Source organism: Pogona vitticeps, chromosome 14, assembly GCF_051106095.1.
Source record: "Pogona vitticeps strain Pit_001003342236 chromosome 14, PviZW2.1, whole genome shotgun sequence".
Taxonomy (NCBI): domain Eukaryota; kingdom Metazoa; phylum Chordata; class Lepidosauria; order Squamata; family Agamidae; genus Pogona; species Pogona vitticeps.
In genome coordinates, this window is record NC_135796.1 from 7,712,838 (window position 1) to 7,732,963 (window position 20,126).

The 20,126-nt window shown below is 41.5% G+C and overlaps 2 protein-coding genes across 5 annotated transcripts in view; one reads left to right on the forward strand and one right to left on the reverse strand.

Annotated features, from left to right (window-relative positions):
- The window catches only part of FBXW8 (F-box and WD repeat domain containing 8), a 109,801-nt gene extending 107,103 nt beyond the window's left edge, over positions 1-2,698 (forward strand). The window contains exon 11 of the mRNA XM_020813590.3: positions 788-2,698. Within this exon, the coding sequence (XP_020669249.3) occupies positions 788-932 (145 nt within the window). The 3' untranslated portion in view covers positions 933-2,698. The remainder of the gene's footprint in view (positions 1-787) is intronic.
- Positions 2,699-3,417: 719 nt separating this feature from the next.
- The window catches only part of TESC (tescalcin), a 37,131-nt gene continuing 20,422 nt past the window's right edge, over positions 3,418-20,126 (reverse strand). The window contains exons 3-8 of one of the 4 annotated variants that reach the window (XM_020813592.3): positions 8,336-8,416; positions 6,443-6,582; positions 5,701-5,762; positions 5,501-5,608; positions 4,687-4,734; positions 3,418-3,720 (exon numbers count right to left, since the gene is read on the reverse strand). In XM_020813592.3, the coding sequence (XP_020669251.3) occupies positions 3,643-3,720; positions 4,687-4,734; positions 5,501-5,608; positions 5,701-5,762; positions 6,443-6,582; positions 8,336-8,416 (517 nt within the window). In that variant the 3' untranslated portion in view covers positions 3,418-3,642. Of the gene's footprint in view, positions 3,721-3,949; positions 4,735-5,500; positions 5,609-5,700; positions 5,763-6,442; positions 6,583-8,335; positions 8,417-20,126 lie in introns of those variants that run through there. The other 3 variants (XM_020813595.3, XM_072983268.2, XM_072983269.2) reach the window with 3 other exon arrangements.

Here is a 20,126-nt window from a genome sequence, read left to right on the forward strand (position 1 = left end):
GTCAAGGCCTCTGGTACTAACAGCTAGTGCATATAGTATGTCCTATTGCAGAGCACAGGTGCTTCCTCTACTTTTATTGCATTGTTCTTAGGAAATACTGTACTTTTCACTCAGTTATCAGACATCTAATAAGGTTTGGAGAAATATCTTGTTTGGTCCACAGCTTTGCCACTGTGAAGCCAGAAGTAAAAAAATACATATTTTTCTGAGCTTCATAAAAAATAAAGAGTAGTAGCTCATCTACAAATCATAGGATCAGTCCTATCAAGATCCCTGGAGTACAGTGGGACAGCATCTGCAGATTCATTTATCCACTGCCTGAAAATATTAAATAAAACCTCCCAGAAATGTGTATTTCCACAGTGTAGCTACCAGAATTAGCCACTAGAGGGAGACAGAAACCATGCTGTGCATAGCATTCGCTATTTTTAATAATAATAATAATAATAATAATAATAATAATAATAATAATAATAATAATAATAATAATAATAATAATAATAATAATAATAATAATAATAATAATAATAATAATAATAATAATAAAAAATTTATTGTCATTGTAAGTGTATACACAGTATATCCATACAACGAAAATGGTTTTCCAGCATCCATGTGGTGGTGGGAGCTTGGAACCAATTCCCCATGGATACTGCAGTCCTACTATATTTACCTGAGTTTATGTTTCACTCTTATCTCCCAGATGATACGGGATCGTATGTTTTTAAAGTCATGTCTTTTTTCCCCTGTTCTTTTTCCCACCCTCAAATCCATCTTCATGGACCAGACATCGAGGAATCATCTATGCATATGAATTCTCTGTGGACCAATTGACTCCCAGGAGTGTCCTTCCTATTTGCCGCTCATCTTACAGTGAAGTAACAGGTTACAACTATAACCTTGGCCTTGCAGTACCGTATGATAATATCTAGGTAACTCTGGGAAAGAGGCTGCTGACTGAGGCCAACATGGATTGGAAAGGTTTTTCCAGTGACCTGGAAGTATCAAGCAGCTGCATTGATTTGCATTGCAACAGTAGAAGGACTGAGAGTGAATGACTGAAGATTTCCCCAAAAGGTATTCTTCTGCAGCCTGCCAGAGAAAAACCAACTGGTGGTCAGGCATGAGTGCTGTGTACATTTATCGGAGAAGTGCTAGTCCACAGGAACCATGGCATAAATTGAGAAGTGTCACAAGAGAGTAGCAGTGACATTAAGCCAAGCGAGCAGGGAAGCTAGACTTTGTCACCTTTCCCTACAGCTCAGGAAGTAGCTTACCATGATGTCTACTGATGGAATACAGTATTAGTATTTCTTGGCCTACAGATCCCATCCTTCCCCTGTCTGGAAGTTCTACTTGAAAGATAGACACCTAAATGTAGCTCACATGGGAGAAAGACCCCCAATTGGTCTGTTCCAAATGAAAGCTTTCAAGTAGCACTTAGGGCAGAAACAGGATGCTAGATAGAGCCAGCCCTAGCTTAGATTCAGAGCCTTCCAGATGAAGCCTTTCTCCCAGGTGAGCTACATGTAAGTGTCTGTCAAGCAGGACTCCCACAATTGAGATTGTCTGAGAAATTGATAAACAAAACAAAAACATTTCTAGTGATGAGGGCAAACCATTGCCTGTCTGTAGTGAATGTAAGTCACTACAAAACCACTTCTGTTGTGAAGCATGGCTTTTATGTTCTGGACAGATTTACGTACATCTCTCTCTCTCACACACACACACCGCTCTTTTTTCCCATAAGAAATTCTTTTTTAAAAATTCTCAATGTTGCTGTTAAAATCTTTGGGAGAGAGACTATTAGGGTTTCATGTTTTTGCTTAGATAGAAGACCCAATCCAGGAAGAGGCTTCACTGTCTAGTGAAAGGGGAATTTTCGGGGACTTGTTCAGTGTGAGCGGTGAATGAAGTGCTCATGTTACCCATACACAGTTGTACTCTGTTTAAATACGTCTGTGTAGATTCATATGCCCCTTTGTATATAAATATATATATAAGCAAAACATTTCAGCTTCTACTTTCCTCAGTTGGTCTGGTAAAAGTATCCTGTTTCCCAGATGGTAGTTGTAGAACCTAGAGAACAGGATATTCCAAAGCAGATTAATGTTGCCCTCTAGGTTTAGGCCATGAGCTATCAAGAGAGCCAATCTGTAAAACCAAAGGTTTTCTCTCTTTTCTAATGTTCTTAGATTTTGTGGTGTCTTTGTTCCAACAAAAATAAATCAGATAGGCCATGATATTGAGAGTCAAAGTGTTTGGATGCTGGCTGTTCAACCTCTTAGTCAAGACAGCAGATTTATGGTTTCTGAATCTGGTATGTAGGTCTGTTCTTGTCTGGATTTACAGACTGACAATGTTTCAGCTATCAAATATCCTGTCTTCTAGGTTCTATGGGTGCCATCTGGGAAACAGCATCCTTTTCCAGAGCAGCTGAAGAAAGTGGATGCCAAAATATTCCTCAGATAGATCTTGAAAAACCTTGATTGAAATGCAGTTTAGTTCTCATGATCTGTTTATGTTACTATAGATATGCACACATATATATGTATGATATAAACATATACACCTATGTATGTAAATGTGCATACAGTGGTGCCTCGCTTAACGGTGTTAATTGGTTCCAAAAAAAAAATCACTATCGGAAAACATCGCTAAGCGAAACACCATTTCCCATAGGAATGCATTGAAAGCCGGTTAATCGGTTCCAATGGGAACGGATTACCGTCCTTAAGCGAAAATCACCATAGGAAACATCGCTAAGCGAAAAAATGTTTCCCCCATTGGAATGCATTGAAGCCTATTCAGTGCATTTCAATGGCTTTGTGATGTCCGTTTTCGCTCCTTTAAAAGTGTCTTAACATGTTTGAAACCTGTTTTAAATGCTTGGAATGCATTGAATGGTGGGGGGGAATTCACCAAAAATTAACGAAGACTCAGAACAAAGCCAAATTAAGTTTGCAAATATTTTACAAGGTGCACTAACGATTCCAAGCATTTAAAAGGTTTCAAACATTTTAAGACACTTTTAAATGAGCGAAAACGGACATCGTTAAGTGAAAATCGCCCATAGAGAACATCGTTAAATGATGCGGAAAATTCCTCAAAAAACCCCATCGTTAAGCGAATACATCGTTAAACGAAGCAATCGCTAAGCAAGGTACCACTGTATATGGATGTGTGTGCATAGAAATGTATATATACATACATTTCAATGTAGATTGGGTGTCTATGTATAAAAATTCATACATTTGCATGTTTGACTACATTCTCAGACATGCACACGCAAAATCTTACATACATGTATACATTTATAAATCTAAATTCAGAGTATCATGCACTCTTAACAGTTTGCCTTCAAAGACCAGGAAGAGAAGATTCATGGTAGTACAGAAGAATATTCCACTGTGAAAATTAAAAATAGTATCTGGTTTTATTGCTATTTCAGACTTCATAAAGCAAATCATGAGCAACTCTGTAAAGTCTACTCTGAAAAAACATCTGTCCTGGTGAAACAAATTGTCCTCTTGCTTAGTAGCCTTGGGAGGTGTCATCAGCTTTGCACCTATATTGACTGTGTGATATTTTGTCCCATGCTGCTCCAAAGGTACCAATATCTCCAGTTCAGCTTCTTCTCCATCAGTTACAAATGGCAATTGGTTCCATAGTTAGGAAGCGGACATGCATCTTAGTCTCTATGTCTATTCCTTCCCATATCTGCCATTGAAAGAGGCAAAAAAAAGATGGCTTATAGTTGTAAAACTGGTAATACACAACCAATGAAGTGCAGAACTAGCAGAACATTTTGAAGTACCCTGGCGCAGTGGTTAAACTGCTTTACTGCAGCCAAAACTGTGCTCACGACCTGGGGATCAATCCCAGGTAGCTGGCTCAAGGTTGACTCAGCCTTCTATCCTTCCGAGGTTGGTAAAATGGCTGGGGGGGTGGGGTGTCAATGTGTAGCCTGCATAATTAACTTGTAAACTGCCCAGAGAGTGCTTGAAGCATGCTTTGCTTTGCTTTAAGAGCAAGAGCATAGACTCATAGAATTAGAGAGAGCCTTGTTACATAACTAAATTCCCTTGTACTTAATGAATACAAATTAGAGTGCCTGAGTAACTGGATATTCAAGTGCTGCTTCAGGACCTCCAATAGCTGACCCTTTTATAATTCATTAAATTATTAAACTGTTGAGTCAAGAATTTATCCTGGTGTTGCTGAGCAGATTTATTCTCTTTTGACTTAAGCCCATAAGACCTAGCCCTGACCGCAGACATAACAGTCTTTGTGCTCTCATTATGACAGCCCTTCAAACATTGTTTAGGACATTGTCTCAAGAAGGCAGCTTACATCATGGCAGAATATAAAAATACAATTACAATTGAAAGTGTGCGTGCGCACACCCGACAGATCAAATATGGGAGGCACAAAAGGCAAACTGGCATGAATGTGGTAGGAGGTTAAACAAAGTCTTGTGTAGTGACAAAGAGGATGAGTCACAAAGGTGTGAGACCAAAAGTATGATGGCTGTCAGCTAAATGGCTCTTGCTGATAAGACCAAGAGCAGAGTCTCCAAGCCTGAGGATATTTTAGCCTCCTGGAAGTAGATGAGCTCTTCCTATGGCCGGCCCAGCATTCATGGGAAACAGAGCTGAACAGCAGGTAAAAATACAAACAACTCACCTTAAGAAAGTCTTCAAATGTTATTCCCTCGTATACTTCATCTGGCTCCTGGGGGGAGGGTATAAAAATTAATTTATGAACAGAAACACCTACAGGAAGAAGAATCTTTTGGGAAGCTATGGAGAGAGGCTGCAGCTCAGATCCAGAATTTCAGTCCTTTATTGACCTCCCACCAGGTGAGGATCATCACATCACTGTTGCTATTATTTTAACTAGAGCAAATTCAGAGGAGGGCATCTGATCAAGGGACTGGAAACCAAGCCTTATGAAGAAAGACTGAAAGAACTGGGCATGTTTTGCCTTGAGAAAAGAAGACTGAGGGGAGATCTGATACCATTTTTCAAATACTTGGAAGGTAGTCATACAGAGGAGAGGCAGGATCTGTTCTTAATCATCCCAGACTGCAGATGATTAAGAACAGATTCTTATGGCTGTAGATTGAGCCCAATAATGGGCTCAATCTACAGCCAGACTTACGCTGAATATCAGGAAAAGCATCTTAACTGTTAGAGTGGTACAACAATGGAACCAATTACCTCAGGAGGTGGTGAGTGCTCCAGTGCTGGAGGCATTCAAGACAAATAGCTATCTCTCAGATCTGCTTTGATTTGGATTCCTTTATAGAGCAGGGGGATTGGACTCAATGGCCTTATAAGCCCTTTCCAACTCTGTGATTCTGTTTTAAGTTCCTGAAAGTTACAAGATGCTGAATGGAGAATGTGAGCCACTACACACATTCCAGGTGTCAGAACTGCTAGTTGTGGCTCTGTTAGGACTACAAGAAGAACAGAAATAATAGGCTAGATAGGCATACCATTTGTCCTACACAAATGCTAGCAGCCTCCATCATGGCACCATCTGCTATGGATCTCACCGACTCCTTATCCAGATGAGGGTTCCCTGACAGCATCTCTTGCACCACCTGGTAGAGAGTAGCAAGCATAACTGTTTTAGGTTAGAAGGTACAGAAGGACATGTAATATGGAGAGGAAAAGGGCCAAAATGATACTTTACATTTCGGTATTCTTGCAGGGTGATCTTTCCATCACTGTCTGCATCATACATGTGAAAGAGGACTGGGAGATGCAATCAAAAGAAAAAGAATACCAGAGTTAGGCTGGGCTTTCTTTGCTACAGAGCTAAGTCACTAATAGGGTGACTTAGCTCTGTGTGTTAAGCAGAAATAAGTACTATTAAGGTCCAACTTCCCTTCTGCATACATTTATCAGAGAATTTGGATAAATTACCATTTTAGACTGGAACACCAAGTCTTTCTCTATCCCCAAAATATGCTATGAATCCGTGAACTTTTGGAGAACAATATGAGTTTTAACCCAACACGTCTTGGAGGAGAGATTGGATTAGGAAAAACTGATGTATAATAATGTATTTTATTTGTATATTAAATAAGTTTTAAACTGCCCTTTCCTGCTCATTGTCTACAGCTAATATTAAAACAATTTTAAAAAACATGAATACCCTGTCAGAAAAAAATCAGGTCCAACAGCATAGAAAACATCTGCCGGTTCAAATGGCTGAGTAAACAGGACACATTTTGAAGTGGCATTCAACTGCACTATTAGCAATGGGTGTATCTGCATGAAAAGGGTCCACTTGAAACTTATCTATTCTGTACCAGAAAACATGACGACATAAGATTCCAACGGTGAGAGCTGCAAGTTCTGTTTATTGAGTACCCTAATCAGTGCAAAGCCTAGCAGTTTGACTAAGGAAAAAAGGATGGGAATGCACTCACATTTCAATTTCTGTTTCCTGAAGTAATCCAGCTGCTCTTCACTCATGTTCATTTCTATGGGCCTAAAGTTAGACATGATGGTCAAAAAGTCTTCAAAGTTGATCTCATCAACCTGCCCCTCTGATGATTCTTGAAGGTTCCTGTAGAAATACAAAAGACACCCACACCCCTGAAAAAATACTGTAGATTTGCAACAGGTTGTGTAGATGGGAAGAGGCTACCTATTCCATGTGAAGATACCCCCCCCCCATTGGTTCATAACTAAGTCCTTAAGTATCTCATTTACCTTGAAAGCCTAATTGGGGTTGCTATAGGTCTGTTCTAACTTGACAGCACACAACACAGTAAATTCTAAAGTGATACACTATTGCACAGCTATATTTATATGGACAATGTAAATGAGACTTAATCCATGCACATACGTTTTATGCAATTTTTTTGTTTTGCCCTTCAAACACACCAAGAGCAATTTTATTAAGAGCAATAAAAATTAAAAAATATAATAAACAGATAATAAAAATGCATTATTTGAAAATAAATCACCAAAGTTCTTGGTTGTCTATGCTGCAGGCATATGCATGTAAAAATAAAGTTCAGTAAATCAGCTTTCCCTTATCCAGTGGAAGGAGAAAGTTCTGGCCATCTCAAGTTGAACTCCACAGAAGGTGGCTCAAAGAAGAAAAATACTAGAAACCGGCAATTTTATTGCGAAGTTTATATTTTTGTATGGTAAAGTTTTAAGTAAGCCAACAGGACAGTAATTTTCAGTTCCAAGATATGGATATCCAGCTATACAAACTGAGTGACCCACAATGGGGAACAAGGTTGCCATGTTTTTCTTACATGCGGTGAACGTTATTTGGACCTATTCCAGACTATGACTCAATTACTTCAAAAGGCCAAGTCATTAAAGCTTTACTCTGGTTTTGCAAACTAAAAGCTGTGGCTTCCTTGATTTTTCCTTAGCATAAATCTGTTTATTTTCCCCAGTTAGCTTTCATTGTTTATTTCCACATCTATACCTTGTAACTGTAATAGTACTAATTATCTTGGCCTTGGTCTCCAATGACATCCTTACCTTTTAGGGTCACAGTAAGTTTTTTCATAGGTCTAAGGTTTCTAATTTGTTGGTGGCGATTTGCATTTTCATTGATGATTAAATGTATGTATAGAATTTTTTAACAATTTCTATTTCTTCATTGCTAATAGTTACATTATTCTTCAGTGTAGTCATTGATCAAAATCCTCTTGCATAGCTTACATCAACATTGGGGAAATAATGTCACCTGCAGCAACGCAGCCTGGCATCTAAAGGAGCTTAACATAGCTGCTAAAATCCTAATTGTGTGCAAGTTAGGTGACTTTGCACATGACTTTCTGAAGCCACCTGGTTTGTGCACAGTGAGATCACTGTGGGGAGTCTAATTAGCAAACACTCATTAAGAGTTCTCCCCTGTGTGTTGAACTGACTACTGTAAGTGGCATAATTGCACCTATACAGGCGTAAGTCACTCACTGTGCTTGGGTGCATCCAAGAGAAAATTTCACAAATCAAATTTAAAAACAGTAAAAACTAGAAAAAAATAAATGGGCACAGAAAAGAAAACAAGTGCTGCAGAAAACTCAGCAGAATAAACTGGCTCTGCCCAAGCATTTAAAAATCAGTAACAGCAGCCTCAAGTGGGTGATGCATGTTGGTGGCCTTAGTTTTAAGTTTGTCTGTTCTGGCTGTTGGAATGGATAGAGTGTATAAGCCACATTAGCAAAATAATCACATCCATTACTTTTAGAAATAGTTTGTATTAGTAGTAGAGGCCTCAAGATTTGGTTAGAAAGAAGAACTGTTTTTTATTGATGTAAAATTATTCCGAGATGAAGGCCCTGTGACTTTACCTCTTGTCAAAAAAGGCGTGGACAATCTTGGACCTAATTGGATTGAATTCCAAGTCAGGGATGCGATCAAAGTTCTCCTTGCTGTAGAAGTAGAAAGGACATAACTGAATGAGGATTTCCCAAAGGCAGAATTACTATTGAGGATAGCACACATCTGAGTATAGGGGTGGACAATGTTGATGGAGTAGGACAGTGGTTCTCAAACTTTTTCAACTGGCAAGTCCCCCCAATAGTTTGGGTGAAGGGGAGGAGAGAAAGGAGTGGGAAGCAGGGAAAAAGTCAAAAATGTTTGGGAACCACTGATTTAAGGGAAGTGAAGAAGGAAGGAAAGAGAAAGAAGTCTAAAGGAGGGAGGAGAAGGGAAGGGAAGGCAGACGGAGGGAGGAATGTTGCCAGGCATCAAGAGAAACTGAGACCAGGGTGAAGGCAGGGCCAGGGGTCCTGGTCAGTTCTCTTGGCTTGGCCTGGCCTGGCCCCCTCCATGGGTGAGAGGATGGGGTCCCCTTCCCTGTAGGAGCCCGGACCTCAACCCACCCTCCTCCTGGGCCAGCGGGAGCCCTCATGCTTTCCCCCTCCAGCTGGCTTTGCCTGGGGCACCCCCAGGAGGGGAGAGCATGGGAGGAGGAATGCATGATATGGGTTGTGGGTGGGGTGAGAGGGGGGTCTGCGGGAGTACCCTCTCCCCTGCCTGCCCCATAGCAAACTTTCATACTGGATGGGAGGCAGAGGATCTCCCCCTCCTGCACTGTGCAGGCTCCCAGGGTGGCCCTCCCCTCCCTGCAGCTGCTCAGCCAGCAAGCCCCTTGGAGGCCCCAAAGGCACTAAGGCAAGCGATCGGCAGGATTTGGGCCCACGGGAGTTGTGTGGGTAATCCAGGTGCCCTGCCACACCGCCTTCCACAGGTTCCCAATCAGAAGGAGCACCGTGGGTGTCCCTGACAAGAGGAAAGGCCTGCCTAAAGAGCCAGGTTTTGAATTTGCGCTTAAAAACACCCAGTGAGGACGACAGACAAATTTCCAGGGGGAGATTGTTCCAAAGGCGAGGGGCCACTGCCGAGAAGGCCCCATTTCTTGTTCTTTCTCTCCGGGCCTCAAACAAAGGCAGGAAGGGAAGAACCTAAACCCCAAAATATTGTTGGGCACTAAACAGGGAAAAGAGGGTGGGACGAGAGGAAAAGAAGGGAGGTTGGTGAGGGGGAGTCCACAGCACTCCTGCTGAGGGTTCACAGCACACCGGTGTGCCGAGGTGCACACTTTGGGAACCCCTGGCATATTTTTGCCCTAAATCCTGCCACAGGCTGCAACAGGCTCCCAAATGGGAAAAATTGTATCAAAATTATGTAAAAATACCTAGATGGATACTTTTGGTTTTGAGTGGGACAAGCTGGGGGTGGTTGGGGCCCCCTGTGGTTCCCACCTCTTTAAAACAAAAGCTGCCTTCTAGGACGGAACAGAGGAAACATTTTTGATAAAATATGAGTGAGAGTTTAACCACAGACATGTCTCATGGCGGCACGCAGCCCATGACTGCAGTTTGTCTTCCTGTGGTTTACTCGTAGGACATGCGATTCTATATCTACCTTCCTAAAGTAAAATTAAAAAGCAGAAGAGAGAAAGAGTGTCAAATTACCGGGGAAAGTAAGATACAATTCAAAGGAAACAATTCAGCAGCACAGACTATATTGTTTTGAACATCCACACTAATTATGGTACACACACATAAACATCCAAGCAGTATGATCAAAATTAAGTCATGTCCTAACTCTATAAATAAATAAATTATAAACTGCAAATAATTTCTCCACGTTTATTTTAAAAGATTATTTACCTTCTTATAGACAATCAGGGGAATGAAAAAATGTATTCCCGGTTTAACAGTGCTTTTTAATCCCATCAGCAGCAAACAGATACTAAAATGGGATGGGGGTACTTGTGGTCAAGACCTCATGGCACCTTCAGGCTGTTTCATCACAAAGGGTGTAGTCGGTTTTTGAAATGAAACCAGCCAACCAGAGGTTTCAAAGCACAACAGCCAATTGCTGATACTGGTGGTAAAACAATGGCCCTGAAAAGTATAAAAAGAAGCCTCTGGTAAGCTACTTCCTTTTGGCCCCACATTTTGGAAGAGGCAGATGAAGTGAGTGTCCCTTCTTTTGTAAATTCATTTTTAAAATGTGGTTGGGGGGGCTGTCTTGCCATAACATATAATACTTTATTTGCAATTTTAAACATAAGTTGGTGGAGGCTGCACTGGAAACAGGTGAAATGGAAAAGAAGCTTGAAAAGGCCTAGCTGCATTAGTTTCTCTAAGAGCTGGTCTAACAACTGCTACAGTTGTGTTTTGACCTTGATTCAAAAGAAGAGTGAGGTATTTAATATTTCTGCTATGTTTAGTGCCTAGTTTCTTTTGGTTATACAATTAAACAATTTTACACTTTATTTTAAAGACATTTATGCTGGGAAAAGCAGCCACTTTAAATAAAAGTAATGCTTGCAAAAAGCTATGGTTTTCAAACTCATGCTGTAGTTTGGCTGTTCTCTGTCCACAGTCTCAAAATTGTTCCCACTCCTGTCCCTCCACCCTTGGACATGGAGGCAAAATGCAGTTACTGCTGAGTTGTTAAATGTGATCTCATAAATTTAAAGGCTTGAGAATTTTAAAAATCCTTTTTAGGTGGTATAGATGGTGATTTAAAACAAACATTTTAAAATTTCAACCTTTTCCTAACAGGGCCTGCTAAACTGCTGCCAGAGTACAGTATGAATCCCAAACCTTCAACAGCTGAACCACTGCTAGCCTCTGAAGCTTTGGTGATTAGACCAGCACCAGAGCAAGCTGAGAACCCACAAGCTTCAAAGATAGTCTACCAAGCCATGAACATCACAGTAAAGCCAATAAATAAATAAATAAACAAACAAATAAATTAAAGGTGAAACATCACATCATGGACACTTTACTCACAACAAATATAATGCCCTTGAAAATCAGGAAGTGGACACTAACACACCTAACCCAACCTCTGGCTCCACAACCAGCCTTCGTAACAATACCCAAAGAAACCTTTAGCGAGACCCGAAAGCCTGCTTCCAGTAGAAAAGCAAAGACACAGATTCCCAACCCTGGACATATTTTCCCTATCAAGATCTTAATTGACACTCCGGAACAAATAATTTCAGGAGCGTCTTTAAAGACAATGGGTAGTTGACTATTAGTACAAGGGGGCCTTGAAGCTTTTTAGAATAAAGTTATTTTAAAGCTCCTGCCCACTCCTCTAGGATCATCGCTGAAGGCCTCCTGAGTTCCTGCCTTGACACTCTATCCACTATGGCACCATAGCTGTAAAAAGGTCATATAACCCACCTTCAACCCACAACTTGACCTAACAGGAAGATCCATCTTGACCCGATGAAGGCTCAGCCTGACTGTTAACTGCCTCTCAGTTTGCAGAGATACAAACCAGATTGTGACCTCATTCTGACATCAGAGGATTCTGACCTATGGCTAGGCTGGTTAGGAGAATTATGACAGCTGCAGTCAAAGAAAGCAACTTTATCAAGCTCTGCTTGGCATGTGATGAGCTTGCCCAAGGCAACGCGAGGCCAGCTCTTCCTCCGTGAAGACACAGTGGGAAATCCAATTCCGAAACTCTGGCTCCACAACCAGCCTTCGTAACAATACCCAAAGAAACCTTTAGCGTGATCTGAAAGCCTGCTTCCAGTAGAAAAGCAAAGACACAGGTCCCAAACCCTGGGGATCTCTCGTTACATGAAGTGTGACATCCTCAGTCACTGGACATATTTTCCCTATCAATAGCTGAATTGATACTCAGGAATGAATAATTTCAGGAGCATCTTTAAAGAAAATGGGCAGTTGACTATTGTACAAGGGGGCCTTGAAGCTTTTCAGAATAAAGTTATTTTTAAGCTCCTGCCCACTCCTGTAGGATCGTGGCTGAAAGCCTCCTAAATTCCTGCCTGACACTCTATCCACTATGACACCAAAACTGTCAAAGAGTCATATAACCCACTTTCAACCCTCGACTTAACAGAAAGCTCCATCCTGACCAGATGAATGCTCAGCCTGACTGTTAACTGCCTCTGAGTTTGCTGAGATACAGACTAGATTGTGACCTCATTCTGACATCAGAGGATTCTGACCTGCTACGCTGGTTAGGAGAATTGTGGGACCTACAGTCAAAGAAAGCAACTTTAAGCCACAGCGGGAAATCCAGCTCCCAACCTGTTGCTCCACAACCAGTAGAAAAGCAAAGACACAGATTCCAAACTCTGGGGCTCACTCGTTACCTGAAGTGTGACATCCTCAGTCACAGGACATCTTTTCACTATCAAAATCTTAATTGACACTCCGGAATTAATAATTTCAGGAGTGTCTTTAAAGAAAATGGGTAGTTGACTATTAGTACAAGGGGCCCTGAATCTTCAGAAGAAAGTTATTTTTAAGCTCCTGCTCACTCCTCTAGGTTCCTCACTCAGGGCCTCCTGAATTCCTGCCTTACATTCTATCCACTATGACACCATAGCTGTCAACAGGTCATATAGCCCACCTCTAACCCTCATCTTGACCTAACATGAAGATCCATCCTGAGCAGTTGAAGGCCCAGCCTGACTGTTAACTGCCTCTAAGTGTGCAGAGAAACAGAACCTCTCCAGGTTGTGACCTCATTCTAACCTTCATTCTGAAAGATGGCACCAGGGGGTGGGAAGTTGTTGTTCTGATGCTTTGTCATTTCATGCTCACCTCTCTCTCCTCTAGACCAGACTAAATCCACCGCCACCATGAGCAAAAGGAACCAAGTGTCGTACGTGAGGCTGGCCAAGCCTGCCTTTCTGAGCCGCTTCAAGGAGTGAGTCAGTTATCAGGAGGGGCCGACGGTAGATACAAAGGGGCTTGAGTAATCCAGAGAAGTTATGGGCTATGCTGTGCAGGGACACCCAAGACTGACAGGCCATAGTGGAGAGTTCCGACTAAACGCGATCCACCTGGACCGTGTAGGTGGGGCTCGTCAGCCTTGGAAGGCAGCCCATCTCGGAGAAGGAAAACTCCGATTTCAAACCTCCACTGCCTTGTGGGTATATCCACTTATGGAAAAGGCTTTAGAAGTAAACTTTAAGGCAAAATCCGGAGCTGGAGTCCCAGAGGCAGTCTGTGTCATTCTGGCAACTCCTGCGATCTTGCTGGAACCAGTTGTATTGGCTCTTGCCTTTCCATTGGACTATTTCAGTGACGTGGAGAGGGGGGATTTTCTGCTTGGGAATACATCTAACACTGTTGCTTATAACTTCGCTGTTACCTTATCAAAGTATAGGCAACATATTGATGAGCTTGCAATACATCCACAAAATACATCCACAAAAGATGTTGAAATTGCACAGGCAATTATTTCTATGCTGTAAAAAACATTGTGTTCCTGGGGGTGCTTAAGCAGTGTGGAGAGGGCTTAATTAGACTGCATAGTGATGACTCACGGAGCCAGCCTCCGATTAAAGGCCCACATTTGTTTCCGAAATGTTTGGTAGGGAGGAAATACCATCTTCTCTGTGTGAGAGGCTGTAGAATCTTCCCACATACAGTGTGATACCTATAATAGCCCAACACAGGGGACTGCCACACCCAATGTAGAGGAGCTGCCATCCACCATGGCAACCAGTAAGCGTTTCTGCTACAGAACACGATTCTGTCACCCAAGAGCCCCAAAGTGGAGGTCCAATCACTCCGCAAGGAGCAGTCCAGAATTTATGTGGAAAGGGTTCTTGGATGAGAATAGCACATCCCTAACATGCCTCTGTTGTGTTATGGGGAAGCCAGAGAAGGGGCCATACAAATCTCAGGAGGGAGTTTATTCCAAAGGTGAGGAGCCTAATGCCAAGGGAGGCCCGAAAGGAAAAAACAAGAAACTGGGCCTTCTCAGCAGTGGCTCCTCACCTTTGGAATAAACTACCTCCTGAGATTCGTATGGCCCCTTCGCTGGACATTTTCAAAAGCCAATTGAAAACCTGGCTGTTTAAGCAGGCCTTCCCTCCAGCCACTAATTGATTTATTTTTTTTTATTTTTTTCTTTCCACTTTGAACAATTGATTATTGATGGTGTATATTGATGTTATGTTTAAATCGTTTTATTTTGAGTGTTGTTAGCCGCCAGAGTGGTCAATTGATCAGATGGGCGGGATATTAAATAAATAAATAAATAAATAAATAAATAAATAAATAAATCCCTCACACCTGTCAATTTGGAGCACTTACAGCATCCCTTACCGATGCAGCAGATAATCTGATTCTGTGCAGGCCAAATATTTAGGACTGGAGATCCACTGATGTTGTGGAAAGAGCAGCGCCTCCTGCGGTGCAGGGGCCCTGTGGCGCAGTGGTTAAACTGCTGTACTGCAGCCAAAATTGTACTCACGGCCCAGGGTTCTATCCCAGGTAGCCTTCTATCCTTCCAAGGTAGTACCCAGATTACTGGGAGGGGGGGTTCCAATGTGTAGCATGTTTAATTAATGTGTAAATCACCCAGAGAATGCTTGAAGTGCTATGCTTTGCTTTTGCCAAAGAAACACAAATGTAAGGAGAAGTGCTGCAGGTCAAAGAACTGTTGGTGATGTAAGAAACCACGGGTGCTTCATGCCACCTATCAGAGAAACAGAAAACTATGTGTTTCAAGGTTTTAATTGTATTCAGGAGTAATCCACACACCCAATTACACATTTGCCATTGGGGTTCAAAGAGGAGGATGGATGGGAGTTTAGAGGAGAACAGTGCATAGCCCACTATGTCAAAAGATTTCTCAACCAATTAAGAAAATGAAGGAAATAGAAGTTCTTGCAAATACTTTTGCAGACCACAATCCAGTATTATTGCGATTACAGACATCTTGCAAAACTCACCAATGGAGATTAAATACAAATCATTTTTTAAAAAAATAAGATTTTTGAAAACAAAAGAAGAAATGCTTCTTCAAAATAAATATGATACCAGAAATACCTATAACTATAGTATGAACATGATAAAGGACAAAAATGGGAGAGACCTCACAGAAGCAGAAGACATCAAGAAGAGGTGGCAAGAACACACGGAAGAAATAATACCAGAAAGATTTGGATATCCCGGACAACCCAGATAGTGTGGCTGCTGACCTTGAGCCAGACATCCTGGAGAGGGAAGTCAAGTGGGCCTTAGAAAGCTTGTCAAACAACAATGCCAGTGGAGGTGATGTCGTCCCAGTGGAACTATTTAAAATCTTAAAAGATGACGCTGTTAAGGTGCTACATTCAATATGCCAGCAAGTTTGGAAAACTCAACAGTGGTCAGAGGACTGGAAAAGATCAGTCTACATACCAATCCCAAAGAAAGGCAGTGCCAAAGAATGCTCCAACTACCGTAAAATTGCAGTCATTTCCCACGCTAGCAAGGTTATGCTCAAAATCCTCCATGGTAGGCTTCAACAGTATGTGGACCGAGAACTCCCAGAAGTGCAAGCTGGATTTCGAACGGGCAGAGGAACTCGAGACCAAATTGCTAACATGTGTTGGAATATGAAGAAAGCCAGCGACTTCCAGAAAAACATCTACTTCTGCTTCATTGAGTATGCAAAAGTGTGGACCACAGCAAACTATGGCAAGTCCTTAAAGAAATGGGAGTGCCTGACCACCTTATCTATCTCCTGAGAAATCTATATGTGGGACAGGAAGCAACAGTTAGAACTGGATACGGAAACTCTTATTGGATCAAAATTGGGAAAGGAGTATGACAAAGCTGTATATTGTCTCCCTGCTTATTTAACTTATATGCAGAATACATCATGCGCAAGGCCGGACTGGAGGAATCCCAAACTGGAATTAAGATTGCCGGAAGAAATACCAACAACCTTAGATATGCAGATGATACCACTCTGATGGCAGAAAGTGAGGAGGAATTAAAGAACCTTGTAATGAGGGTGAAAGAGGAGAGCGAAAAAATGGTCTGAAGCTCAACATCAAAAAAACTAAGATCATGGCCACTGGTCCCATCACCTCCTGGCAAATAGAAGGGGAAGATATGAAGGTAGTGACAGATTTTACTTTCTTGGGCTCCATGATCACTGCAGATGGTGACAGTAGCCCCAAAATTAAAAGACGCCTTCTTCTTGGGAGGAAAGCGATGACAAACCTCAACAGCATCTTAAAAAGCAGAGACATTACCTTGCCAACAAAAGTCTGAATAGTCAAAGCTATGGTTTTCCCTGTAGTGAGAGCTGGACATAAAGAAAGCTGACTGCCGAAGAATTGATGCTTTTGAATTGTGGTGCTGGAGGAGACTCTTGAGAGTCCCCTGGACTGCAAAGAGAACAAACCTATCCATTTTGAAGGAAATCAACCCTGAGTGCTCCCTGGAAGGACAGATCCTGAAGCTGAGGCTCCAATACTTTGGCCATCTCATGAGAAGAGAGGACTCCCTGGAAAAGACCCTGATGTTAGGAAAGTGTGAGGGCAAGAGGAGAAGGGGACAACAGAGGATAAGATGGTTGGACAGTGTCATCGAAGCGACCAATATGAATTTGGCCCAGCTCTGGGAGGCAGCGGAAGACAGGATGGCCTGTTGTGCTCTGGTCCATGGGGTCACAAAGAGTCAGACACAACTAAACAACTAAACAACAACAATAGTGTGGGAGGCTGGAAAATATTTTTTCAGAGGATTAGCAATAAGAGTTGCTGCAAGACTAAAAAGAGAAAGAAACAATTAGAAAAAAATCCATCAATAAGACATTTGAAAATGAAGATTAAATCAATTAATTACTTTTTTGATGGAAGAAATGGCAAACAAGGTTAAATTTGCAACACATTTTTTAAAAGATGCAAATGAACCGGGAAGGTGGCTAGCATATAAATTAAGGAAAGAAAGAAAACGCAAATTCAAGCCTTGAAAAAGGTGGGTAAACAATGAAACAAGAACTAAAAAGAATGACAGCAATTTTATCAAAACCTATATTCAGAAAAATAAACATTAAAGGAGAAACAGAAACAATAATTGGGAAAGCATATTAAGATGAAATTTTCTGAATAACAGAGAAAGATACTGAATGCACCTATTTCAATAACAGAAGTGGTAGGAACTATAAAGAAACAAAAGAATGGAAAATCAACAGGTTCAGATGGAATACCATTCTAAAATAAATAAAATTTTAGAAGATGTTGTAGTGAATCCATATAAGAAACTAATGGAGTTTATTGAACAGGAAAGAGAAATTCCACATACATGGAAAGAAGCCATAATATCAATTATCCATATAAAAAGGAACTGAACCGGAGGAAATTAAAAACTATAGACCTCTCGCTATTGAATAAAAGATATGTGCTTCAATATTAGGAGGCAGACTGAAAAAAGTCCTTGTACATATAAGCCATGAAGATCAGTCAGGCTTTCTGCCAAAGAGACAGATGAAAAACAATATTAGGAATATTATGAGACACAACCAGGAAGAGCGATGGCTATGATTTTCCTTTATGCAGAGAAGGCCTTTGACAACGTCAATTGGAATGTTATGTTAAAACAATTAGAAATTATGGAAGCAGGAAAAGACTTTGTTGAGACAAAAAGGACTATTTATACAAAACAGAAAGTGAAGATCAGAATAAATGGCAAACTTACACAGGATATAAAAATACAAAAAGGAACAAGACAAGGATGCCCATTGTCTCCTTTACTGTTTGTACTATTTATTGAAATATTATTACAACAAATTAGACAGAACACAGATATTAAAGGACTCAAAATAAGAGGGGAAGAATATAAAGTACAGGTGTTTGCAGATGACATGGTCTTTATGCCTTAGAGCCTTAAACATTGCACTTCCAATAGTGCAGCTAGTTTGCACTTGCTGCATAGGTACGTCATGTTGTTCCCAGGCACAAAGACAAACAGTGCATACACTTTGCAAGTCACCACCACAGAAGTCTATTTTCTCTCCATAATCCCTGTTACCTTTTTACTTACTTCTGATTGTCTGTGAGTACCCTTTCCTTTTTCTTTTGCCCTGAAAAATACTGAGGAAGTCCATAATACATAGAACCATGTGAAAATAAAAGTAGACCCTTTTTGAATTCTATGGTTAATACATAACAGGACATAGTAAAAATCTTCTGGTCCTTAGCAGGTCTGAAAATTAGGTAAGTACAACCTCAGATGAACAAGAACACATGACATATTGTACCGTGTTTTATTTGGCTTTATTTTACAAAAATAAAGCCAAAATGGAGAATCATGTGTGATAAACTAAGTACATCCTTACTGTTTCCATAGGACTTAAGAGGCTAAGTAGCAGCCAAGTGCTGCTAACCAAATGCCCTTGAGTAATGGATCATCGACAAGTGTGACCACCTCTATAAAAGCTGAACCTTTAGCAGTTTGTTGGTCTGAAGCATTCAGGTTTGTCTTAACACAATGCCAAGGAGAAAAAACATCAAGAATAACTTTAGAGAAGCAATTGTTGTTGCACATAAATCTGGTAATAAGGCCATTTCTGAACAATTTAAAGTCCATCATTCCACAGTGAGGAAGATTATTCACAAATGGAAAACATTCAAGATATTTGCCAGTCTTCCTAGGAGTGGACGTCCAAGCAAATTCACCCCAAGGTCAGACTGTGTAATGCTCAGAGAAATTGCAATAAACCAGAGTTACATCTCAGACTCTATAGGCCTCAGTTAGCATGTTAAATATTAAAGTTCATGACAGTACAAACAGAAAAAAACTGAACAAGTATGGTTTGTTTGGAAGGGTTGCCAGGAGAAAGCCTCTTCTCTCTAAAGCCTCTTTTCTATTCCCTGCTTTGGGTTCTTTCCAAGGAGAAAGGTGGGATCAAAATATTCTAAATAAACAAACAAACAGAACATAGCAGAATGGCTTAGGTTTGCAAAACTGCTTCTGTACAAACTACAAGATTCTGGAACAATATCCTTTGAACAGATGAGATCAAAGTGTACATGTTTGGCTGTAATGCACAGTGAAAACCAATGGGCGAAAACCAAACACAGCATATCAGCACAAATATCTCATACAAACTGTTGAGCACAGTGGTGGAGGAGTGACAATTTACAGTCAACCCTCGATTTACGAACAGTCCCACATACAAACTTTTTGATTTATGAATAGCTCCGTTCGCAAAAATTGGCATCAACTTGTGAACGGAGCCTCGACCTACGAATGAGGTCGAGACTCCGTTTGCAAGTCAATGCCATTTTTTTGTGAACTGAGCCATTTGTCGCCTTTGGAGCTCCCAAAGGGCTTTCCCCCCCGACATCGGAGGAAGCCCTTTGAGACCTCCAAAAGCAAAAAGGCAGGGAGAAAGGGCTGGAAATTCGAATTTCCCACCCTTTCTCCCTGCCTTTTTGCCTCCGGAGCTTTCAAAGGGCTTCTTCCAATGTTGGGCAAACAGCCCTTTGAGAGCTCCGAAGGTGCCGATTGCCTTTCTCTCCCGCCCCACAGCTTCTCCCGAAGGGCTGCTCCTGATGGCTTTGAAGATCACCTTTCTCTCCCCCCCCCCACGGCTTCTCTGCTGCCACAAAAGCCATCAGGAGCAGCCCTTCAGGAGAAGCCGCAGGGTGGGAGAGAAAGGCAATCCAGTCTTTCTTCCCCCCCCCCCAAGCTCGGGAGCAGCCCCGGTAGTGGCAGCGGAGGTCCAGGCGTGGCAGCGGCAGTGGAGAAAGGCAGCGGGGAAGCCAGGGAACTGAGTGAGGCTTGCTTGCCAGAAACCCTTTTTAATTTTTTTTTATTTTGCAGGGTGGGATTGGGCTGTTGG